General features: G+C 66.5%; 1 protein-coding gene across 2 annotated transcripts in view; it reads left to right on the forward strand.

Moving 5' to 3' along the window:
* The first annotated feature begins 1,920 nt into the window (after positions 1–1,920).
* RXRA (retinoid X receptor alpha) overlaps positions 1,921–24,343 on the forward strand; it is a 98,125-nt gene continuing 75,702 nt past the window's right edge. The window contains exon 1 of one of the 2 annotated variants that reach the window (XM_060013861.1): positions 1,921–2,062. In XM_060013861.1, coding sequence (XP_059869844.1) covers positions 2,035–2,062 — 28 coding nt within the window. In that variant the 5' untranslated portion in view covers positions 1,921–2,034. The remainder of the gene's footprint in view (positions 2,063–24,343) is intronic. The other variant, XM_060013862.1, reaches the window with a different exon arrangement.

Here is a 24,343-nt window from a genome sequence, read left to right on the forward strand (position 1 = left end):
GACGGAGACAGGCCTGAGAACTGGGGCTGGCACACGGCACACACCCCAGACGTGTCAGCACCCGTTTGCTCCTTCTCATCCTTTCCCTGGGTGCTTGCCTGCCCCCAGCCCTGGCAGGAGGAAATCAGTTGTAGAAGCGGGTGGCTGTGCTGGGGGAAAGGGGGAGTGCGTTTGTTGTGATGACAGCAGATGAGGACCACACTTACACAGGCTGATGCTGGAGGGAGGGCAGATGGGTCGGCGGCCCAGGAGCCAGCAAAGACAGGGCTTTCTCCGTGAGGGGATGGGGCACGGATCAAGCAGAAGCCAGGGGACAAGACAAGCCTGGGCTGTGGCCTGTGCTGGGGGAGGGAGGGCTCCCCAGCCAGCACTCGTCCCACAGCGCCCCGCCTCAGGATGCTCCAGGTGACCCAAGGGCCTCCCTCCTGGAAGGGTCTCAATGGCCTTGGTGGGATCCAGCTCCTGGCTGTCCAGTAGGAGGTGGGCCCGCTGCTCCCCCATTCCACAGAGGGGAAACTAAAGCCCAGAAGGGTGGTGAGGCTGGCTCGAGGTCACACAGGTGACAGTGGTGCACCCCGCAGTAGGACCCCCTCTCTTGTGAAGGGCAGTGGTTGTCCCTGGGCAGCGGTGACGGCCATCCACAGTCATCACCTCCCTATCAGTGCCCCCTGGCCCGGGGGCCACCACGTGCAGCCTGTGTGACCTTGGTAAGCCCCTCTGCCCCCACCCCCACCCCAACGAGCCTGGGTCACCATCGGGAATATGGGTCTAGCAGGGGTCTGTGAGGAGGGCGGCTCAGCGCTGGGCGGCCGGACACGGCGACGGCACGGCAGCGCCTGGCCTGCGCCTGCTCAGGAGGCTCGGCTCCGCGCAGGTAACTCATACCGAAGCCCCAACTCCAGCAGCCCGAGCGGTCGGGACAGGCGTCCTTCCTTTCGCTTTTAAACAAACAAGTCATGAATTTAAAAGCCAGGGCAGAGAACTGTCCAAGGCGTAAAAATAGCCACCGGTCACTAAGTCAGCACCCAACTCGCGGCGGCTGGTCCCCAGCCTGGTGCCTTTAAAGAGGGCTCCCAGAAGCCAGGGCCACAGTGCAGCAGAAGCGGGAGCCTCTCCTTCCCGGGGGGCCAGGGGAGGGTCCGTGGGGGCGGGGCCGGGGTGCCCTTCGATCTCTGCTTGCCCTGAGTGTGAAAGTCGGGGGCGGACTGGGGGCTCCAGAAAATAAAACACTCCCCAGATGACGGAGCCGAGCCTGTGCTCCCGCGTCGGGGCTCACGGCCACTCAGGGCCTCAGTTTCCCCACGTGCCGGCCAGGGTCGGCGCGCAGCGCGGCCGGCCGCTTTGTGCGGCCGCCCAGACAATGGCCCGGCCGTGCCGGTCGCTCCAGCCAGGCTCTCCGCCTGCTCCGCCGGGTGGTTTTTTTGGGGCAGGCCGGGGAGGGAATACTGCTCCCGCCCCGCCCCCCCGCCGCCCCCCCCGCCCCTGCGCCCCCGACGCCCCCGCCGCCCCCGCGCGGCTCCGGGGAACCCCTGGTGGAGGGAAACTTGCAAGTTTGCACCGCTCGCTTGCTCGCTCGCAACTCGGCGGCTGGGCGGGCGGCGCGCGGGGGGCGGGGGGCGCGCTCCGGGCTGACGAGGTGGGGGCGCGGAGGGGGCAGTCCGCTCCGGGCGGGCGGGGGGACCGGCGGGGGGTGCGCTCCGGGCGCGCAGGCCGGGCGGGCGCGCAGGCCGGGCGGGCGGCGGCGCTGCGCCGAGTCCGCGCCCGTCGCGGGCCCCCCGCCGCCCCCCCGCCGGCGCCGCAGCGGTCGGAGCGGGGCGCGGGCGCGCGCGGCGGGGGCGCGGGCGCGGGCGCGCGGCGGCGGCGCGCAGCACAAGTAGTTTACATTGTTGGGCGACTTTTGCAACAACTCGCCGCGCCGCGGCCTCCGCGCGCCGCCGCCGCCGCCGCCGCCGCCGGCTCCCGCCGCCCGGGCCCGGCCGGCCGCGCCGGGGGCCGCCGCGCTCGTCCGCCTCCCGCCGCGAGGTCGCCGCAGACATGGACACCAAACATTTCCTGCCGCTCGGTGAGTGATCGCGGGCGGCGGCGGGGGCGGCGGCGGCGGGGCGCGTTCCCGGCGCGCGCGGGGGCCCCGGCTAGACCCGCTCCCCCAGCCGGCCCGCGCGGAGTTGGGGCGCCGGGCGGGAGCGGGTGGGCCGGGCAACTTTTACCCGGGCCGGCCGGGCTGGGAGGGGGCGAGGGCGGCTGGCGGCCCCCCGGCCCGCGCCGGGCCGCCGACTTGGTGGCGGAGCGGGAGTGGGCAGCGGGCGGGCGGCGGGGCCGGAGGGGCAGCCGGTCGGCTGGAAGCGGGGGGGGGCTCCTGGCCCCTCCTGGCAGCGGTCCGCGACCCCCGCCCGGGCGCCCACCTCCAGCGGGGCGGCGCAACTTGTGCGCTCCTAGCCTTCAGCCGCCCTGGCATCGGGACGGCCTCTGCGCCGCCGCCTGGGCTGCCGAGTCCAGCAGGCCGCCGGCCCTGGAACACTCCGGACTCCTCCTCCCCCAGAGCAGCCCGGGCGCGGGTGGGCAGGGTCGCCAAGGGGCCGTAAGACCGGGAACATCAAACCTGGGGCCCCATTCCAGAAATGGGGCCCCTCACTCTGGCGCACCAGAGTGTTCTCCGGGCGTTCTCTGGAGCTGGCCCTGCACTTGGGGTGGACACCCTAGAGGCACGGAGGGCCGGTTTTCCTGTTCTCCCACTGCCATCCCACCCAGTGGCTTCCCTGCCCCGGACTGCTCTCCAGTTCAAGGCCTGGACCCACGGAGGAGGAGGAGGGGGCATGGCCAGGTGCCCCGAGCCGTCGTCCTCCCTAGGGTTTGGGAGCCAGTGAGAGGCCGGGAAGGGGGGAGGGGGTGGGGAGACTTTATAAATGAGCCCGGGAAGGATATTAATTTGGTGGTGGGGCCGGCAGCTAGGCTGTCAGTCTGGGTGAAGGATTTGTGCTGAATGGAAATTAGAGCAGCTGATTATGAATGAAACCCGCGGTCAATTGCCCCTCCTGCCTGCCCACCCTCCTGCAGCCCGGGGTGCAGTTTGGCCACCGGCTTGGCTGCCAGAGCTCAGCACAGCTGCAGGGACGTTTGGTGAGACGGGGAGGTGGAGGGGAGCCGCGTGGAGCTGGCCCCCCTCCCCGGGATGTCTGGGCGAGGGTCTGAGCACTGGGCGCCGGCTCACAGAGGGGCATATGGCAGGGTGACGGGGGCAGGGTTCCGAGTTTGTCAAGGCTAAGACTCCTTCCCTGACTCTGTACAGTGAAGACCTCTGCAGGCACCAGGCTGAGCACCCTCCTTCCTCCCCAGAGCCCCCAGGGTGGGTGCTTATGCCCATTTTGCAGATGAGAAACCTGGGTGAGAGCAACTGAGGCCACAGGCTACAAAGTGATGGATTTTGGATTTGAACCCCCAGCCCGTGGTGACCGTGTGTGTGTGTGTGTGTGTGTGTGTGTGTGTGTGTGTGTGTGTGTGTCTGTGTAGCAGGATTGAAAGCTGAGTTGTTTGACTTGCCATTGCCGGGCCTGGCGTGGGCCTGGCGGGGCCCCATGGAAGCCGACAGCCTCTCCTGTCCCCCGTTAAAGCTTTGCACACATGTGTGCACATACAGAGCGTCCCTCTGGACCAAGAATGCTCAGCTCTGCCTTTGCTCCCTTCCTGGCCCCCGCGATGAGGCAGCGCCATGGCTGGGTACCTGGAGCGGGACAGGTCCCAGTGTCTGACATCCTGGGAGGGTCCCGGGAGTCAGCACACATAGGGTCCAGGCTGTAGGGTCGCTGTGCTGGAGTTCCTGTGAAGAGGAAAGGTCGTGCCCCAGGAACCTGGGTAGGTGTTGTGTTCCTCCCCGCACCTTTCCCCCTCTCCCCCACCCCCCCCTCCCCTGCGCCCCGCCGCCCCCGCTGCTGCAAGTTGGCTGGCTGGGGGAGCTTCTCTCCTTGACTCAGCCTGTGGCCTCCCAGGCAGCTCGTGCCCCAGGCCTGAGTGGAGAGCCCTGGGCTCTGATTACACTTTAGTTTTTTCTAAGCTTGTGAGCAGCTCTGAAGTCCGGTGGAGTTGAAGGTCCATTTAAGCGGCTACTTGCCTAAGCCCTTTTGTCAACACGGCCTAATTCCTCGTTGGGGGTCAGTATCAGGAGGCCCGGCTTGTCCAGGCGCGGCTGGCGACCCAGGGCGGACCTGGAGCTGCTGGGCAGGTGGCGTTGCCCCATACGGCTGTCCGGCCGCTTTCGGGGCCTTGGGCAGAGGGCCTGCTCCTTCCAGCACCCATCGCCTGGGGCTCGGTGGGCCTGGGCACTTGCTGTCACCCGCCCGGGAGTCTCCCAGCTGCTGAGCCTCCCAGTGGGGGCGGGGCGGGGATGAGCCCAAGGTACAGATCTGGAGGCCAAGGAACGTGCCCAAGGCAGCCCCTGCTCCCTGCCCCTGCCGCCACTGCCCAGGGCGGACCAGTGCCCGTGCCCGTCGGGGGGAGACGTGCGCTGGCATCAGGCTGGACAGTGGGACTGGAAGGCTGAGTCGGCAGTGTCCCAAGGTCTCAGACCCCAGAGCCCTGGCTGCCAGTAGCCCCTTTGCCCGGGGAAGGGTGGGGGGCAGTAGCAGAGCAGGAGGTCCACTGGTCACCCTCTGGGCAGCCCTTGGGGACCTGGGAGAGCTTGGAGCCCCGGTAAGGGGCATCTGGTAACATCAGAGCCCTCGGGACCCAAAATAGAGCACATTCCGGGGCCTCCCGAAATAACAGGGTCATGTGTCTCTCTGGAGGCTGGGCTTGGAGGCTGGGCTTGGAGTCCGGCCTGCGAGGCAGTCCTGTCTTGGCCTGGGCACTGCTGACTGTTGGGGCGTTTGTTTTGGTAAACTCTGGAGGGGGCTCTGTTTGTTGACGGGGGAAGTGTCAGGGTGAGAAAAACAGCCCTCAGATGGGTGTGGCCGTGGCCGTGGCCTTGCTGGCCTGCATCCTTGCCTGGGCTTGGTCGCCTGTCTGCTGTGCCTGGGCCCAGCGTGTAGCCCTGACCCGCTCTGCCCGAACATGGGTGGGGCGAGCTGGGGACCCCCAGGAGGAGCCACGGAGGGCGTGCGGGCGGGCAGCGCTGAGCTGGGGTTTGGCAGACTTGAGCGGGCAGCCTTGCTCGCCCTGGGGCAGCTGCTGGGGGCCTGATCCCAGCTCCACCAGCTCTTCCAGCTGTGCCTGTCCTTCCGGGCCTGCGGGGAGCTGGGCCTCCTCCAGGAGGCCCTCTGCCTGCCTTTCCCCGGCCCCTGCCCCACCCCCTCTGTGCCTCTGTGGGCGGGTTTCGGTTGGTGGTCCTTGTCTCCCGTTCTGGGGGCTGGTGGTGGGATTACTGTGTGGTACAGAATGGGGCTGGGTATGGGTACCGCGGGCTCTGGCATCAGGAGAGGGGCCCCTCGGTGAGCCAAGGGGGGACAGACAGCGGCTGCACAGGAGGTGGTGTGGGGTCGGGGGGAGGCCCCAGATGCCTGCCCAGAGCCGGTGGAAGCTGCCTCCGGACTTTCATTTTCTTGGCTCGCCCGGGCTCTCTCCACAGTTGGTGTATTTCCACGGTAGGCGGTGGTCTCGAGTAAGGCCCGTCCTCCAGGAGAAGAGGGCTCCTGGGCCCGACTCAATTGCTGTCCGTAGGACAGAGCAGAGGCCACTGAATTGGCCCAGGACAAGACGTGATCCACCTTCCCTCTTCACCCACCCCTAGTTTGTCACAATTTGTCTAGCTGGCTCTGGTGGCCAGGGCCTTGAGGTGTCCCGTCGACCGGTCTGTTCCTATGGGAGCTGACTACAGGCAGGGTTAGGGCTGGGCAGGGGTCCAGGGCCTTGAGGTGTCCCGTCGACTGGTCTGTTCCTATGGGAGCTGACTACAGGCAGGGTTAGGGATGGGCAGGGGGGCAGGGCCTTCAGGTGTCCCGTCGACTGGTCTGTTCCTATGGGAGCTGACTACAGGCAGGGTTAGGGCTGGGCAGGGGTGCAGGCCCTTGAGAACCTGGGTGGCTGGTGAGGTTGGTGTCCGCTTGGGGATCAGATGCCTTTGCCCTGATGTGCACGGTGCAGGTCTGTTACCTGGATGCTGTGGAAGGTGCGGGGAGAGGGCCGGGCCCCTCCCCTCCCCTGCCTGCGCTGCTTATGTTTTCCAAGGGGCAGCTCCATCTTCGCTCTCCCTTCCTCTCCTCCTCAGGCCCCTTTGTCACTTGCTCCCCCTACCTGCTCTCTCTCGAATGACCCGGCCATTCCCGGGGAGAGGGGGAGCAGACCCTGGGAGCTGCACCTTCCTGGGGGACTGTGTCCTCTTGTGGGCTGGTGGTCAGGCCACTGGGGATTGGGTCCTCTGTCCCTGCTGCCCGTGTGTGTGGCCTGCCTGCCGGCCTCTCGTGGGCTGGTGGTCAGGCCACTGGGGATCGGGTCCTCTGTCCCTGCTGCCCGTGTGTGTGGCCTGCCTGCCGGCCTCCCGGAGCCTTAACTGTGCATCTGTAAAATGGACACGTGTGTTGGCCCTTCTGCAGTGCTGGCGGAAAGGCAGCCCATCTTATTTCGGGGGCGTGTCTACCTGACGGCCCTTCTTCGAAGGCGAGGCCTGTGGCCGGAGCCTCCCCGTGCCCCCTGCCTGGATCAGTGAGGGGCCCGGTTCTCGAGTGTTAGGCTGAAACAGGAGCACAAAGCAGAGGCACGGCTGCTGCTGTCAGGGCTGCGGGGCCCACGCTGGAGAGGAGGGCCGCCCCGGCCTCGTCTCCCGTGCTGAGCGAGCACCGACACGGCCCCTGCTCCGTGCCCCCTCCCCGAGGCCCGCAGGAGCTGGGGGGGCGAGGGCCTCGCTTGCGCGCCCACCGAGCCTGGTGCGGGATGTTCCGAGCAGCCGTGCCCCGGTGCCTCACAGACGGAGAAATTGCACCCTAGAGTTACAAAGCAGTCGTCTAGCTCAGAGCCGAGTGAGCGTGGTGGGGCAGAAAGTAGCTCAGTAAACCTGGCCCCGGCCGACGCGGAGGAGAGTGGGGACACGCGCACATGGCGGCCCCGGTGCGCGCACGCTCAGGCGGCTGCAGCCGCGCGCTCGCTCTAGGCCCCGCAGCTGGGCCCTGCCTGCCCTGTGCCTGGCACCGTCTGTCCTGTGTCCCTACGTCGGTGTGTCCTCTCGTGCCTGGGACCCGCGTCCCTGCGTGAGTGAAGCAAGTGAACGGGGCGGCCGCTCAGGGACCCATTTCCTTGGCCTCCAGAAGCCAGGTGGGCCTCCTCGGCCCGCGTCTGTCCCATGTCTCTGAATCTCTTCTGACGTGTCCGGGGCACTGTGCCGTCCATCCGAGGACATGATGGCTCCAGTCCCTGGGTGCCTGCTGTGTCCCTGCGCCTCGGTTGCTAGGACCTCGTGACAGCCTCGCGGGGCCCACGGAAACGTGAGGTCCGTCGCGGTCTTTGTGCCGCGCTGCCCCTCTGCACGGTCCTGCCTGCTTTCTCTCAGCACCTTGGTGTCCCAGTGGCGGGGCCTGAGCACCAGCTGGGCCAGGACCAGTCCCTGGGGTGACGCCGCTGTCCCCGACCTCCTGATCGTCAGGTGTGGGTCTGTGCCCCGTCCTGGCTCCCCAGGAGCCCTGTTATGCGTGCCGGGCCCTAGGTGAGGGAACGTTTTGTTCTGGGAGACTTGGTGGAGGTTGAAGCTTCGCTGTCCCCGTCTGTCCGCGTTCTGTCCCCGTTCACCCCTCGAAGGTCCTCTGGGGAGTGGAGACCCCGAACCTCCTCTGGGGTTGTCCCCTGCTGGGGGTGGCACAGGGTTGAGGGTATTATTGATAGACTGGAAAACTACGGGCTGGGTGACAGCTAGAGGCGCAGCCTCAAGACCCCCGTGGCCTGGGGTCCCCGTCCTCGCCCCGCCAGGGCAGAGCTGTCAGGCAGCAAATTCCTGAGGGACCTGGTGGGGGTACTGGGCGAGGACAGCCACACCTGGTCCCCTTATCTCTGCGTTCCCTGTGGGCAGCGCACACGCGTGTACGTGACCGCACGCCTCCACACGTACACGCACACAGGTGCACAGCTGTGAACACACGCACACGTACGAACACACGTGCACACGCGCGCACGGGCGCTCACGCACCCACTCCCACGAGCACGTGCACACAAACACGCGTGCACGGACACGCGCACGGGCCTGGCCTTCCCAGCTGATTCTAATAAAGTCTCAATGTGCTTTTCCTTAGAAGGACTCGGGCCTGCTGGCTGGCTTCAGTCCCCACGGCGCCCGGGGAACACCTGCCGAGCGCCGGCCGGGCCGGAGCTGGCCGTGAGCGGGAGGGCGGCCGGGCTTCCTGTGGGAGCCAGTCCTGGCGTGGACTCTGAAGCAGAGGCAGGGCTGCGGCAGGTCAGGGGGAGGGCCGCTCCGCGTGGAGGGTCAGCTGAGACAGGACCCAGCAGCCCGTGTGGCCGGAGCTAGGAGAAGCCGTGTTGCGTGAGAGCTGGCTGGTTGACACGGTGACCAGGAGGGGCCCCGCGGCCCTGGGGTCGGAATTAGGCCTCCAGCTATGTGCAGAGGCTGGGCTAGAGGAGAAGGGTCCTGGGCGGGCTTGGAGCCCGACGGGGTAGGTGCCCCTGTGAGTGGCTCTGGCTGGGTCTCTCGGCACAGCGGCCTGCACTGGGGGTGGGGACCCCAAGTGGCTTCCTGGTGGGGGTGTCAGGCTGGGCCACTGGGTTGGAGCACGGGGCTGGGAGAGGACCCCCCCACCCCCCAACTCCTGCCCGGCCCTGGCTCTTCTTCTGTCCCCTTCTCCCTTCCTGGCCCGTGGGCCCTTGGCCTGTCCTTGGGGACGTGCTCTCCACCCCATGGGCCCCCCATTACATCAACCGAGACGTTCCAGGACCTGGGGCGCTAGTGGCTTCAGCGAGGGGGACTGGGGTCTCTGGGAAAGGTGATGGAACAGTCTGGAAGTCAAGAGGGCTGAGCCCAGTCCCGGAAGGACGTGTCGGGCCCAGAGCACCAAAGTTGGGGGATGGGCTGTCTGTTCCGGGGCAGGGCGACCGGGCCTCCTGGGGTCAGAGCAGGGACTCGAGGACCAAGGTGGGGACTGACCTTGGGGCTAGGAAATGGGATGTTGGGGCGCCTTGTGGGGCTGGAGCCACTGAGGGCCTCGGTGTGAGTTGCTGCCCTGGGGTCCCTCCTCGTGAGATGTTCACGGCTGGCCCTTGGTCCCAAGTTCCTGAGACAGGTGTGGGGCGCGCCGTCAGTTGGGGCTGGGGACACAAAGAGGAGCCCTTGGTCTGCTTCCCGGTGACCCAGAGCCTGGCCCCGGCACCCCTGCGCCTCTGTGGGCTCATCTGAGCAACAGTGGTGTCTCGCCGTGCCTCGGTTTCTCTGGCTGTGCCCAGGGTGCGGGGCCGGTGGTGATGGGCCTCAGCAGAGGCCGCGGCCGTCCTGAGTCTGGAGGCTCCGGCGCGGAGGGGAGGAGAGGGAGGGGAGAGCAGGTTGGGCCCGGGCCAGCCGTGTGTGAATCCTGCAGTGGCCATGGATAAACCCCGCGGAGTTCAAAGCCGGCCCCGGGTGCGGCCGCTGGGCTGTAATGAGGTTACTGATTCAACTGGCTTCCTGGTGCTGCGGCCCAGAACCGAGGGAGGCTGGGGAGCCCCGGGGAGGGATCTAAGTGTCCCGTAATTGACCACTTTAGCTTAAGTGTCCGCACTGGCCCTGGGCAGAGGTCAGGTGGTGACAGCCCAGGTGGCCGGAGTCGCTGCACTCACAGGCTCTCTGCCCGGCCCTCTGGAGAAGGCGCCGTCGGGCGGCTGGCCCCGAGCCCCTCCCTGGAGGTCCCTGTCCCGGTCCCCTCCCTCCGGTCTGCGGGGCCGTGTCCTCCGGCAGCCTGAGTGCTTTTCCCGCCAGAGCCAGCCAGGCTGTGCGCGGCCTTTCGCTTGTGAGCCGGCCGAGTAGAGTGCGGGGCGGTGGGCTCAGTTCTGGACTGGGTGCCGGGTACCTGGGTTCAGCTCCGCCGCTTCTCATTCGCACGCGGGGTGACGACGCAGCCTCGTAGGGACACGGGAGGGTCAGCCAAGGGGGTGCTCACGGTGGGCTCCAAGCCGTCCAGGAAAGCGCCCGTGATCGAGGAGTGGGGTGCAGGTGACCCATGACCGCCATGGAGGATGCGCCTGGGGCCCTGGCGAGGGGCTGGTGGTCCAGCCCGGCCCCCGCTCTCCAGGAGACGCAGGCCTCCTGTCCGGAGAACCCACCTTGCTGGCCGCTTGGCCCTCAGAGGCCGGGCCCGGCGTGGGGCGGCACTGGGCTGCGGTGGCAGGGCGGTGGCCTGGGCTGAGTGCCCTCTATGTGGACAGGCCCTGGGGTGGGGCTGTTGTGTCCACATTTGGGGATGAGGGCTTCAGTCTTGGGGAGCCTGAAGGATGTGCCCGAGGTGCCCTGGCTGGGTACCCCCGCGACCTGGCTTCATCCAGAGCAGCTTCGGGGTGCCCTCAGCAGAGGCTGTCCCTGCTGCTCCCAGGAGAGACCTGTATGGTTGAGCTCTTGGGGTGTCCCCGAACCCCCTTGTCTTGCCCCACCTGGGCAGGCTGGTGGTCACCCCTCCCCCGCCTCCGGGCGGCAGGAGGGCCCCTCCCCTGCAGGGCTGCAGCCCAGGGTTGGGTGGACGGTCCAGTTGGCTCTCTGAGCAGCTCTCTGCATGCCCGGGCAGGTTCCTTCTCCCCCGGGCCTCGGTTTCCCTGGGGCCCTCTGGCTACCAGAGGCCTCTGCTCCTCCCTTCCTTGGCCCTGTTCCCCTGAGCTGGTGGCCTTGCAGTTGGGGTGGCAGAGCTGGGGATCCCCTCCTCAGGAAGTGGCCTCCTCTGTTGAGGGGACAGGATCTGAGCTGTGGGAGGTAGGAGGTCGGCTGCGGTGGGGAGTATGGTCAGTCCCGCCGGGTCCAGCTCTGGCTTTCACCTGGGAGTGTTACGGTGAGACGGTTTGGGGGTAAAGCAGCATGTCAGGGGGGAATAATCTTACTGATGGGGGCGGGGCAGAGCGGGGGCAGGGGAGCTGCAGGTGCTGTCACGCCAGCCACCACCCAAGGCCGGGCCGGCCCCTTCTCTCCTTGGGCCCTGACATCCCCAACCTGGAATTCTCCGCGGGCCCCCATTGCCCCGGTGTGGAGCTCGGGCCTCTGCTCAGTGTCACGTGGCCCTCCAGCCTCTCCGTCCGCATCAGGCACCGCTCACTCTGCTTTCTGGCTTTCTTGTGTTCAAAGCGTGCTGGTGTGATGAATGAGTACCCGCTCTGAGCTGGGGGCCGTGTGGCCCTGGGCTGGCAAATTCACTTTTCTGGGTCTCAGTTGCTCCACCTGTAAATTGCCTGGGGAAGTCAGGGAGGCTTCACAGAGGAGGTGATGTTGTAGTTAGGTTTTACGGGATGAATAAGAGTTTGTTGGGTGGGCAGTCCCTGGAGGATTTCAGAAGGATCCAGCTGCATGGCCAGGCTCCTCTGCCTGGCCCCCTGATGGCTGGTTACTGGTCTGTGCTGGTGAGGACCCGCGGGAGCATGAGGGGTGTGGTCAGCTGCTCTGGGAGTGATTAACCTTGGGAGGAGGTAAGGCTGGGAGTGGGCCTGGCCGCGACCTGGCCACCCCCAGCCTGGCGGCAGGCAGCCCCTCTGAGCCCGATGTCTGCGGGCCCGATGTCCCCTCTGCTTCCTGGGCCCTGGGATGTCCTGGTCTGGAGCATGGCCCACGCCGGCCCACCTCGTGTTCTTACGCCAGCTCGGAGCTCTGGCTCCTGGGGGGAGTGGCCAGAGTCGGGCCCCTCTCTGGGTGGAGCAGCTGGGGGTCCTTTCCCCACCCGCCTGTCTGTCCCCACATCCCTTGGTCCGTCCCCGAAGTGCCCCTGCCCCCACCTCGTGGAGCCTCCTGCAGGAGTGCTGGGCCGCCTGGTGGTTCCTCGATTCACCCCCTCCTTGCCTGGATTGAGAGAAATGGCTCTTACTGGGGCCAGAGTCCACAGGAGGTGGCGGAGCTGCCCCCACCCCGCCCCTGCTCCTGGACTTTCTGCCCAGGATCAAGGTCAGGAGGAGGGCTAGGAGGTGGGGGCCTTGGGCAGTGAGTGCCAGGCCACTCTGAGCTCAGATGGTGGCGAGGTGGACCACAGCCTGGGGTGGGGTGGGGCGGGGCGGCACTGGTGGCCACCTTCCTGGGTCCAGCTGGAGGGGTGCGGACAGCAGGGAGGGGAGCCAGGGCCTTCCCCCTTCCCTGCTCTGTCTCCCTGGGCAAAGGTCGGGGCGCCAGCCTCTGCCCCCAAGAGGCTGATCCCTGCAGACCGCTGACGGGGGATGGGTGGCCCGCTCAGAGCCCCTGGCCTGCACCTTCCGGCTCTGCCACATGCACTTTGTGACTTGGAGCACGTTACTTCCTCCCTGTTTATCTCGGTTTCCTCATTTGTGAAATGGAAGGAAGGATGTTGGGCCGAGTCGGAGGTGGGAAGTACAGGACTGGCACGCCGCCGCTCCACGGCCGGGACCCTTGGCAGGCACTGCCAGTCGGGCGCGGCTCTTTCCCCGCGGGGCCTGAGACCGCCGAGCACCCCTGCCCACCAATGGGCTTGGCTCGCAGGTCTAGTTGGCTGCCGAGCGCACGGCACCAGGCGCTGCACCAGCCTCAGCAAGTGTTTGTTGACTGAATTAGTGCTTTCTGCAAATGTCTCCCCCACCCCCTCCACTTGAGAAACGTCACGGGGTGGGGGGAGCCCACCCCTTGCAAAGTGACTTTGAAAGGCATCATTGTTTGAATCACCCTTCTTCTGGGGGTCCGTCCCAACTTTCCAGGGAGGGAAGTCCTGCTGTGTGTCTACCCTGGTGCTGATTCCTGGGTGTGGAGCAGGGAGAGCCTGGAGCCATCGACGGAGACCCTGCCCTGGAGGATCCCTGGGACCAGATGGCAGCTGGAAGCCCTCGGGGAGCCTGAGGCCAGGGTTGCAACTGTGGGTGTCCCCGTCCAGGGCTGAGCCCCCACCCTCTCTGCTCTGCGTGCTTCAGATGCAGCTGCCACCTGCTGCTGGACGGGACCTGGGCGTCCCGTGGACTCAGCGCCCGGATGCAGCATGGGGGGTCCTCAGCCCCAGATGACTGCCTGTGTCGAGACGTGGTTCCTTCCTCTGCTGCTTAGTACGTCTTGTTGAAGCTTGGCCGGTGGGGCGAGAGGGTAGAAATCAAAGCCTGGCCGAGAGGTTCAGAGCAAAACTCCCACCTGCCAGCCGTCTGTTCGTGCCTCTGTCCGTCTGACTGGCTGTCTGTCTGCAGACGCCTGGACCTCCTGGTCCCTGGGGAGGCAGCGTTGAGTGAGGCTTCGCCCCCAAGATGCTGAGTGGTGCCTGGGGTCATAGGGACTGGTGTGGACTGCCGCCACACTACCACTCGTGTCACCTTGGGCCAGAGTTTTAAAACCTCTCTGGGCCTCAGTTTTCTTATCTGTAAAGTGGGGCTGATAATGTGCGTCAGGGTAGGTCACTCGTGGTTGACCAGTTTGGTCATGCCTGCTTTCACTGTGGGGGAGGGGACAGTGTGAGTGTGGCGCTGGGAGGACTACTGGGAGCGGGGCAGGCACAGGAGAAGGGTCATCAGCTTGCCCTGCTGTTCAGTGGGCTGGGCCGTCTGAATTGGGTTGTGAGGGATGCATAGGAGTTTGCCTGGGAGAAGTCAGTTTCTGCGTCCTCGGATCCGCACGTCAGTGTTGTCCGTCTGAGGCCTCCCACTCAGAGTTCCTTGAATCTACCTGTGTGGCTGGAGCTGAGCCCGTGAGGGGCAAGGGTAGAGACGGAATCAGCACGGAGAAGCCTGTGGAACCCCTGCCCCGGGGAGGTGGAGCCACTGGAGGGTCCCGGGCCAGGGAGGGTGGCGTCTGGCCTGTGCTTGGTAGGAGGCTCTGCTGCTCTGTGAGAAGCGGGGGGCAGAGGGCAGGGCGGGGGAGTGGTAACGAGGCAGAAGTGGTCTGGGGCTTTTGGCCTGAGCACAGGAAGGGTGATGTGCCTTTTACCAGTTGAGGAAAACTCTAGAGGAAGGTCTGGGGGGGGCAATCAGGACTTCGGTGTAGGATGCAGCCTGACACCTGGGCCCAGGCAGCTGGGCAGTCTGGAGCACGCGCCTTAGGTTCCCACGGCCTGGCTGGCGGTCCCAGCTTAGTTCCGCAGGTGTAGACGGGGCTTATGGGAGCCTGGGTGCCTGAGAGTATGGGAGATGCTGCAGGCAGAGTGCACAGCCCAGCCCGAGATGTCCAAGGCCTCTCTGGGCTTCCCTCCCAGGCTGGAAGGTGGGCAGGCGTGCGGGCACAGCCGCCGGCCTGGGACAGGCTGCCACTGGGCGTTGGCTCCCTGCCGACTTATTCCTGGCTCCCGTGGCTGGCGTGGGATGGGATTTATAAAAAGGAAACGCCGTGGTGCTCAGAGGGCCTCCTCTGCCGGGGTGCGATCCGGCTGCAGGACCGCGGGCAGCTCTGGTTCTAGGTTGACCACCCCCCGGTCCAGGTGCTGCCCCTCCGACCCCGGCTGGCACCCTCCCCACCCCAAGTCCCAGGGCCACGGGGCAAGGTCGCAGCTCCCGGTGCCCTCGCTGGCTGCAGGCCTCGGAGAGGTGTGCTCCCCGCGTGTGTCTCCCGGCTGCAGCAGCCGCCCTGCCCGCACCTCTTTGCCGAGACGGATCTGCTTGTGGACAGTTATTGTGTCTCCTCGTTGGGCAGTGGGGATGCTCTCATGGCCGGCTACCGGAGCGGGGAGGGGATGGCTCCCGAGCCCGCACTGGTCCTGCACGTGGCTGATAAGCTGTGGAGCTCGTTATTGGAGGGGCAGCCGGGGCCCCCCACCCCCTCGGCCGTCATGTCCGTCCTGCATCGAGGCCAGGCCTTGCGCTCTGCCTGGGCCCCTGGGCGAGGGGAGGGGGCAGGCAGATCATGGCCTTGGGGGAGTGAACGGGCCTCGTGGGGACCTGGGGGTCTCAGGGAATCCCTCCAGGGCTCTGGAGATGGCCTGCCCTGGACCTCCCTCCACTGCTGACCCTCAGCCCCTCTTGGTGGCTGGCCCTGCACACACACGCACACACGCACACACACGCACACACACACCCTCTGCCTGGTTTCTTAAATGACCGTCGTCACTCCTGTCGTATCCCTGGCTGTCTGGACTCCTCGCTCCGTGCTTGGTGGCCGCTGTCCCACGCGCCTATATTGGGTGGGCTGTTGGCGTCCCTGACCTCGGGCTTGGCCCCCAGGACCTGGAGGCCAGAGGGTCCAGGGTCTGCTCTCTTGTCCTGTGCTCTCACCCGTGGAACCCCCAGCTCGGGCTCTCCGGGCAGCTCAGAGGGTCTGTGGGCCGGAGGGGGCTGGGCAGCAAGGCCAGGACTGGGAGTGGCGTGTGCTGCCCCCCACCCCCACCCTCAGGGACCCCATCCTCCCCAGACCCTCCTTGGGGACTTGGAACCAGAACCACGTGGGGTGCAGAGGTCGGGCAGGGTCACTGGACCGGTGTTGGATCAGACCAGCCATGTCACCCCCAGACCTCCCCAGCCAGTCCCCCAGGGCTCACCCCAGTTCCCTGGCCTGGGCGAGGGGTTAGACGAACGTCAGACCCAGTGGTGGGGGCCGAAGGGGCCGCGGGAGCGACAAGGCTTTCTGAAGAGGTGCACGGTGGGTGGGGGCGCTCGTCCACGGCTGGTGTCCCACTGCCCCGGGCCCGGGCTGCGCAGCATCACTGATGGTCTGCAGCTCTCCCGAGCCCTTGCAGTGGGCGCCCTCGGCAGACGTGGCCGATCGATGAGCGTTGATCCGGCAAGTGCCTCCCTGAACGGAGCGGGCGGTGGAGGGTCCTTGCCCGCCAAGGGTGGGGCGGGGCGGGTGGTGGGATGTGTGAGCCGCAGCCTGGCCCTCTGGCCGGGGTGCCTTCTCTTCTGTGGGGTTCTGCACCCTGGGAGAATGAGCCGGTCTTGAAGCCAGGGTCAGTCATGCACACTTTAGTGAGAATGAGCCTAATGCCAGCCCTGGAAAGGACCCGCAGGAAAGGATGAGAAGGAAGCCTTCCTCCAATTGTGTGGATACGGAAATGGAGCTCTGGGCTGCGCGGAGGGCCAGGTCTGGTCCTCTCCGTAGTCTGGTGCTCTTATCTCCTGACTGCCCACCTCGGGGCAGATGGGGAGGGTCCCAGAGGGGAACCTGGCAGAGGAGGTGGTGGGCCGGTGTTGCCGGAGCCTCGGGCAGGGCAGGGTGGGGGTCTGCAGCCCTGGGAGGGGGCCCAGCTCCCTGCCCAGGGTCCCACAGTTGATGAGTGTCAGAGCTGAGATTTGAACCCGGCTCTCGGGATCCTTCTCAGAGGCACTTCCTCCCAGGGAGCACAGCTTAAGTCCTGGGAGGAGGGGGGATGTGGGGAGAGACATTCCTCGTCCGGGAGGGGCCCGGAGCTGAGCCCGCCCTGCTGGGCCGGAGATGCAGTCTTTCCTACACAAACATCCAGGGCTGGCTGGAGCGATTTTATTTTTATTTCCTATTTTTACTTCCCCGTTGGCTCTTTTTAGCAGCTCTGGGTTAGATAGGCCCACGCCCTCCAGTCTACACCCGGCTTCCTGGCTCGGGCCTGGGGCCTTGGGGAAGCCAAGCGTGTGTGCAAGACCCCGGGTTGGCAGCGTGGCTTGCACACCCTCGGTGGCAGGGAGCTCACTCTCTCCCCAGGTACAGAGTTCTGCAGGGTGGCCCCTTTCCATCCCCTGGGACCAGCTGTGGGGAGTGTGTGTTGGCAGTGCCCCAGCTCATGACTCAGTTTCCTCCCATTCTCGCCTGGTTCTCCGCTGGAAGTTGAGGTTGGGGGTGAAACCTCATGACAGAGGAGAAAGGGTGACCGGTGTGGGTGTATCTGCTGGGTGGGGTGGGTCAGGGACATGAGGGTAAATAAATACTCAGTGTTTCTGCCTCTGACTGGCCGGGCAGGGTGCCCCGAGGGGAGGGCTGGGCTTGGCCTCATTCAGACTGTATCTGCCGCGGGCCCAGGCCCGACCCTCTGAGGGACCAGCTGTGCCAAGGGGTCGGCCAAGCCCGCCTCCGGGCCGGGGTGGGGGTGGGATGTTGGAGGGTCTGGCCCGCAAGGTCTTCCTGGGACGGGTGCTGCTGGCTGCGGGGGACGTGGAAACCCCAGGTTGGGGGCGTCTCCCCGAGGGCTTATGACCCGGCCTGGGGTAAGGGGCCCTCGCCTGCCTGCGTGGGCACGGCTGGGCCCTGTGCTAGCATTTGGCGGTTGGGGGTCCTGACCTTGGGGGTCAGGCCCGCCGTGAACTCCCAGGCCTGGGTGGGGCTGGGGTTCAGGTGGAGGGCGAGTGGGCTGCGGTCTACCAAGTGGCCTGGTGCCAGCATGTGCCCAGCCCACTGCACTCTCCCTTTGCAGGTGAGGCCCGGGTTCAGAGGCCCAGCAGATCCTCGAGGCCACACAGATTGTGGGCGTGGGGCCGCCAACCCCGTGTATTTTGAGGTGCAGAGAACCAGGGTGCCGCTGCCGAGGCCCCGCAGGTGCCAGGGCCCCAGAGCCGGAGCTGGGAACGCGGCATCTTGCTGTCTGCCCCAGGCCGTCAGTGGGGAGGGGCTGGGCATGACTGGCCCAGCCATTATGGCCAAGGGGCAGGGTTTATCCCGGGCCTGCTGCGGGCCTGAGCACTTGGTGAGGGGCTGTGAGGTCAGAGTAGAAGGCCCACGTGGTCCTGACATTGGGGGCTGCTTGCCGGGATGGGGACGTGGGACACAGATGTTTTCCACGTAGACAGGTCCATCTCACCAGCGCTCATAGTGTCCATGTCAGAGCACGGACCAGTGAGTCTGCGTGAGACCCCAGCGTGCCGCTGGCACCTGAGGACACAGGGCTCTGCGGTCAGGAGGGCTGCCCAGGTGAGTGGCGATGGACGAAGGACACACGCTCGGTGGGAAGGCCGGGGCCCGGCCCCGTCCTCCTCGGCACTAAGGTGCCCGCTCTGTGCCCGTCACCCCACCTGTTGGCAGTAAGGCAGGTGCCAAGCAGCTGGTTGATCCTGGACTCTGTCCTGCTGAGCCCCACTGGTACCTGGGACCCTCTGCCACCCCGTAGGTGCTGGGTGGGCTTCCCAGGCTGGCATGGGCAGCCCCAGCAGTGCCCAGACGGACCTGGTAGGTCTGGGATTCTGACTTGAGGGCCCGGTGGAGGGCGCTGAGGGAGGAGCCAGTCCGGCCTCTCTCCTGGCCCTTCCCGCCCTGGCTGGCCCAGCCGGACTCAGCCGTGGCTGTTGCCCTGTGCCGAGGTGGCCTCTCCTTCTGGCGTGCACGTGTGGCTGCCAGGATTGTGGGGAATCTCTTGATTAGAGGACAGAAAACCGAATCCCGTGGCCCAGGCGGGGGTGGGGGGACACTTCCTCCCTGGAGAGGCCCTAGAGATTATGGGATTTCTACCCGCCCCGCCCTGGGGAGGTGGCATGGGCAGAGGGCCATCTGGCTGGTGGGGCTGCCTTGTCACTGCTCTGGTGAGGGGTTCCTTCTATGAGCCTGGGAAGCCACGTGTGGGCTGGGTGGCCCTGGCGTGCTGCGGGGGGAGGACTCACGTGCCTGGTTCGGGTCCCCGCTCAGCCCTTTGCAGCTGTGTGACCTGGGGCAGCATCTCATTCTCTGAGCCTGGACTTTGTCATCTGTGGAGTGGGGTGATGACACTTACTTCTAGGGTGGTCGTGAGGATGAACTTAAGGAGGGTCGGAACTTTAGTTCTCGCCAGGGAGCAGGGAAGAGCAGTGGCTGGGGGCCTCCCTGACCCTCAGTGTCTGCATCTGCAGGCTGGGGAGAGGAGTTTCTTGCTCTGGTGCTGGGGGGCCTGTGAAGGGCTGCCCCTCAGTGCTCTGCGGCACCCAGTGATGGGCTGGGCCATGGGGGGAGATGCGGGAGTTCTCCCCTGGGAGGAAGTGCTTCCCTGGGAGGGGCGGTTTCAGGGACCACTGGTTCCAGAACCTTCTGGGGCCCAGGGATCTCCCAGGGCCAGGAAGCGAGAGCCGTTGCCAGGTGCAGCCTTGACGCGGACTTGGGGCTTAAGTCCCTTGTCCAGTCTCCACTGGCCTTTCCCTGCTTAGTGTCCTGGGCAGGGAAGTGTGTTCAGGTGGGTGGCTCTCTGGTGGGTGGGCTCGGGGGCCCGGCGCCCCAGCCCCAGCCCCAGCCCCACGGCCCCAAGCCGTGGAAGGGTGTGATTCCGGGTTTGCTTCTTCCTTCAAGCAAAGAGGATCTTTCGAAACTGTGGGAAAGAGCGTTTCCTCCCCAAAGCCGGGTGCGGGCGGGGGCTCGGTCAGCAGATGTGACGTCCCCGGCTCCCTCTTGCCCTTCTGCCCTCCTGCCCGCGACACTCACGGGCCCATTGCCGGCCCTCATGGCCCCACCAGAGTGGGGTGCTCAAGCCTGTCAGCTCTCCCCGCAGACCTGGCAGTCTTCTCCCTCTGGGGCCCCGCTGGCGGAGCAGAGCCCCGAGAGGTCCCTGCTGGGCCGCGCCGTCTGTGTCCCCACCTCTGAGCCTTCGCGCGTGCTGTTCCCTCTGCCTGGCGGGCCCGCCCTGCCCCTGCTCCAATTCTTTGTCCCAGCAGCCTGCTTCCAGTGCCACCCCACCTTGAAACAGTTCCCAGGGCTGCGCCCGACGTCCCTGCCTTCTGAGGGTCCCTGCTCCGTGCCCCAGGAGGGGATCTGGCCAAGCGTGGACGAGCCCACCCTGTCCTGCCCCAGGCCTCCGTGTCCCCGGCCCCAAGTGGGTCCCTTCCGGTGCTGACAAGTGAGGATGCTGTGGCTTACGTCCCGGCGAGGGGGTGCTGGGGCCGGGAGGGCCCGGGAGCTGGCTGTCTGAGCTCCGGTCTGGCCCGGGGGTGGGGGGAGCTGGGCGCCAGCGTGCTCAGCTGCCTGCCTGCGCTGCTGGAAGGGGGTGTGATTTGGGTCTCCCCCGCCCCCGCCCCGGGCTTCTGACTCAGCAGCTGCAGGGTGGGGGAGACCGGATCTCTCGACAGAAACCCCGACCCGGGGCACCCATGGCCCAGATTTCTTTTGTGAAGGTGGGAAGTCGAGCCCTAGGTTCCTGCCCGGCTTCCCGGCAGGAGATTGCGTTGGGGCTGGAGCCAGCTCTGGGCTCCGGGGCCCACTGCTCCCGTGGCTCCTGGCCTACCTCCCTGCCCTGCTGGACTGCCCTTTCCCCTGTGCACCACCCTCTGTGGCTCCCCAGTGCCCGCGGGATGAAGTTCTCACTGCCTCCCAGCCCCGCTCTCCTCTGCCCTCCCTGCGCCCCTTTGTCCTCAGGAGCTACGCCTGCTCCCTCCTCTGGGTCCTGCCCATGCCGCCCCTTCACCCTCCAGCTTCCTGCTCTGCCAGGTGTCTGCATATATTAGGCCTCCTCCTGGACGCTCCCCTGGGGTTAGGTCCTCTCCACCCCACAGCCACAGTGCCCGCTGTCCCGTCGCCCTGCAGGCAGTGATGGATGTGGGCTTAGAGCCCTCATCAGCGTCAGCGCTGGCCCCGTGGTCAGACAGTGGATGTGGCGTTGGGGCGAGCGGGGGGGCGATGCCAGCCGCGGAGGGTGGGCCTGCCTCCTGGGGCTCTGGGCCGTGTGGAGAGTTGGGGTCTGGCGTTCACGGGGCCTGTTGCTTAGGCTGCTTGAACAGGAGGGCTCTCCGCCCCGGTAGAGCATTTGGTGGTTCCTCTTTGCCTGGAAGATGGAAGCGGATGCGCCCCAGCGGGTGAGCGCCCAGTTTTGGCAGGGCCTTGGGCAGAGGCCTCGGTCTCCTTACCTGTCAGGTGGGGATAACTACTCCCGCTGGGGTCCCAGAGCTGAGGTTCTGCCCAAGGAATGGGGCTGCCGGGAAGGATGTTGAAAGTTTGGGCCAAACCTGGAGATGGGATTTTCGTGTCCCCTGGGCCGTCAGCGGTGGGGGCACCTGGTAGGCTCAGGGCCCTTCCAGCCATGCCCCGGGGCCAGAATGGAGCTGGCCAGCCAGGGGGGTTGGCTCCTGGGGTCGAGAAGCCATTGTCCCTGCCTCAGTGGCCTCCCGCAGGCAGCGGCCAGGGCCACGGGCTTGGGTCTGGTGGGGAGGCATCTCTGTTGCTCTGATGTGTCAGCGTCTGATAACAGCTCTGGTGTCCCCCCACCCTACTCTGCCACCCCCGGCAGTCGCCTGCTTGACCCCTTGAGGTATTTGTGAAATATCAGCTAGGAAAGGCTCTCCCCCCGCAGCGGGGAGGGCGAGGCGGGAGAGAACAATTGGAGCTGAAATTAATTGTGCTGTGTGCGTTTCCTCCTGTCCCCTCTCTCTGCTCGCTCGCTGTCAATGCATAATGCATGATGAGGGGAAGTGAAAAGTAATTAGAGACTCGACTCTCGGCCAGGTTCATTCATGACTAAATCTGGGTCAACTCCTGGCACAGATGAGCGCACTGCGTGGTGCGATGGTGGCAGTGGTGCCGCACCTGCTTGGTGGGCTGTGCTCAGACGCCCCTTCCTATGGGAAGCCCTCCTTGATGCCCCCCGTAGGAGGGCCTCCCCCACACCCACGGCCCCGTGCCTTGTGCGTCCGATGGTGTCTTTTCCCCACCTGCCCTGTAGGGACCGTGTTGCCAATAGGGGGCGGCGGCTTGTCGGGGTGGGGCACGTGGGGGTGACACCCAGGGTGATGTGATGGCGTCGGGCCACACAGCGTCTCCTTGAGGTGCTTTTTGCTCACTCGTTCTGAAGCACTTGACCCTGATCACGCTGTGGTCTTTATGCCCCTCCCACGCTGCCGTGGTCCTCAGGGTGAAGTCCCAGCCCCGGGCCTGTCTCTCATTTCTTCCCCCCGGGGGACCAGCTGTACCGATCTGCTTCCTGTTGCTAGAATGTTCCCAGCCCTTCCCCTGCGCACAGCCTTTGCACATGCTGTTCCTGCCTCGGAGTGCCCTTCCCCGGGTCGCCCTGCAGCCACCGTTGCTCCTTCCGGTCTCGCGTGGGTGTCGCCCCCGTGGACCCCCGGGCTGCCGTGGCCTTGGTTCCCCCCACTGTCACCCTTGGCCACCTGAGCCTGTTCTTTCCTCCTGAGGCCCTGTGCATCCTGCAAGCGACTAGCTGGCAGGGCTCCTGTCTGTCCCCTGACGGGGGCACGCGCGCTGGGGCTTCGGGGTTCCCAGGGGCTGTGGGACCTGCCCAACTCCTGGCGCCCCCTCCCCAGGCCTTCAGCGCAGGGGGTGAAGGAAGAAGGCGGCTGGGGACAGGGCTGGGCTGCCCAGGGACAGCCCCCACTGCCGCTGCCCCTCCCCCTGCCGCCTGCCCGCAGGCTTGCCGTGGTGGGAGGTCTCGGGGCCTCCCCATTGGGACGGTGTCAGGGCGGGGTCATAGCTGGGCCTGCGAGACCCCATGTCATAGGGGGGAAAACAGGTCCGAGGGGGAGGTGCTTTGCCTGACTCAAGGCCACTGTGGGAGGCGGAGGAGGTACTGCCTCTTGGCCGCACTGGCCAGAGCTGGGCCCTGGGAGAGGACCTTGGCTATGGGGGCGGGCCCTGTGCTGGGGGGGAGGGTCCTGTGCTGGGGGGGCGGGCCCTGTGCTGGGGGGAGGACCCTGTGCTGGGGGGGAGGGTCCTGTAGTGGGGGGGAGGGCCCTGTGCTGGGGGGGAGTGTCCTGTGCTGGGGGGGAGGGCCCTGTGCTGGGGGGGAGGACCCTGTGCTGGGGGGGAGGGCCCTGTGCTGGGGGCGTAGGGTCCTGTGCTGGGGGAAAGGGTCCTGTGCTGGGGGGGAGGGTCCTGTGCTGGGGGGAGGGCCCTGTGCTGGTGGGGAGGGTCCTGTGCTGGAGGAGTAGGGCTCTGTGCTGGGGGGGGGAGGGCCCTGTGCTGGGGGGAGGGCCCTGTGCTGGGGGGGAGGGCCCTGTGCTGGGGGGGTAGGGTCCTGTGCTGGTGGGGAGGGCCCTGTGCTGGGGGGGAGGGCCCTGTGCTGGGGGGGCAGGGCCCTGTGCTGGGGGGGGGAGGGTCCTGTGCTGGGCGGGGAGGGTCCTGTGCTGTGAAGAGGAGCCCTGGCTGGCTGTGGGGAGGGTCAGGGGCCGGCACTGGGGAGGCGACAGGCAGGTGGAGGTGGGGTGGGAGCCTGGGTGTCACCCTGGGACAGACCCGCGTGAAGTGGCTGCGTGCAGTGCAGGGCAGAGAAGGAGTTAAAGGCTGAGGGAGGCAATAACGTGTCTAAGTTTTCTGTGATTTAATAAAAATGCAAATCACTGGGTGGAGGACACCCCGCCCTCTGCCACGCTGCTGACCGAGATTAACTGCGGGCTCAGGGCGGTCAGCCTGCATTTGTCTGCGCCCCCCAGCATTGTCCCAGGGGCAGACGGCGCGCCCTCCGCCCGGATGGAGGGGAGCTGGAGGGCGGGGGGTGGCCGTCACAGTGTCGGTGCGTCCTCTGAGCGGGAGGGCCCTGGAGGAGTCTTCCGTGGCCTAGTTGCTCAGAACCGGGCTCGCCTCTGACCTCCACACCCCCACGTCCAGAGGAGCACGGGGCCTGCGGTGATAATGGCCGAGTCCTGGGTACGTGGGATGACGCTTGAGGTGAGGCTGTAGGACGAGAAGGGGCAGCCAGGCAGAGACGGGAAGGAAGAGCTTTCCCAGCCGCGGGGGCAGCATGTGCAAAGGCCCTGAGGTGGGAGTGAGCCTGACCAGGGCAGGTCAGCACAGAGGCTGGTGTTGGATGGCGGTCAGGTGGGACAGGGGTAGTGCCGGGAGAGGCAGAGCCACGTGGGCTCCAGTGGGGCTCTGGGCCTGTCCCACAGGGGAGGGAAGCCCTGGCCGCTGGTGAGACCAGGCCCAGGGGCAGGGGTGGGGTCCTCAGTCCCTGAGGAGGTGGCGGCTGTGGGGATGGGGGAGTCGGTGGGTCTGGGCTGCAGTTAAAGCCACACCCAACAGGCCAGGGCTGGGGGCTCTGGGAATTGGGGTGCCCGCGAGGTTTGGTGAGAGGTGGTGCTGTTTGTGGGGGGCTTGGCGGGGGAAGAGGCCGGAGTCCCGAGTGGTCAGTGAGGCCACACAGGGCCGCGTGGAGATTGGAAGAGCCGGGGACGCTGACGTCCGGTCTTGGGAGAGAGACTTGGGAATCTGGGGCCTGTGGTCAGAGCGTGGAATGTTCTCAGTGCAGCACCTGGTCAGCACGAGCAGGGGCTCGAGGGTGGGAACAGGCGGCAGGGCGGTCGGAGCGGCGTTTGCTGGCGCGGGGAGCACAGCGTCCGTGGAGGGCTGGGTGCTCGGCAGGGAGCTCCCTGTGGGCGTGAGGGTGCTCTCTGAGCCCAGGGCGGTCGTGGGAGCGCCCTGCTGCAGGTCAGGGCTGGTCATGGCTGGGGAGCCATGTGCTGATATCGGGGACTGTTGACCCCTTCT

Source organism: Delphinus delphis, chromosome 6 (genome assembly GCF_949987515.2).
Source record: "Delphinus delphis chromosome 6, mDelDel1.2, whole genome shotgun sequence".
In the NCBI taxonomy this organism is placed as follows: Eukaryota; Metazoa; Chordata; class Mammalia; order Artiodactyla; family Delphinidae; genus Delphinus; species Delphinus delphis.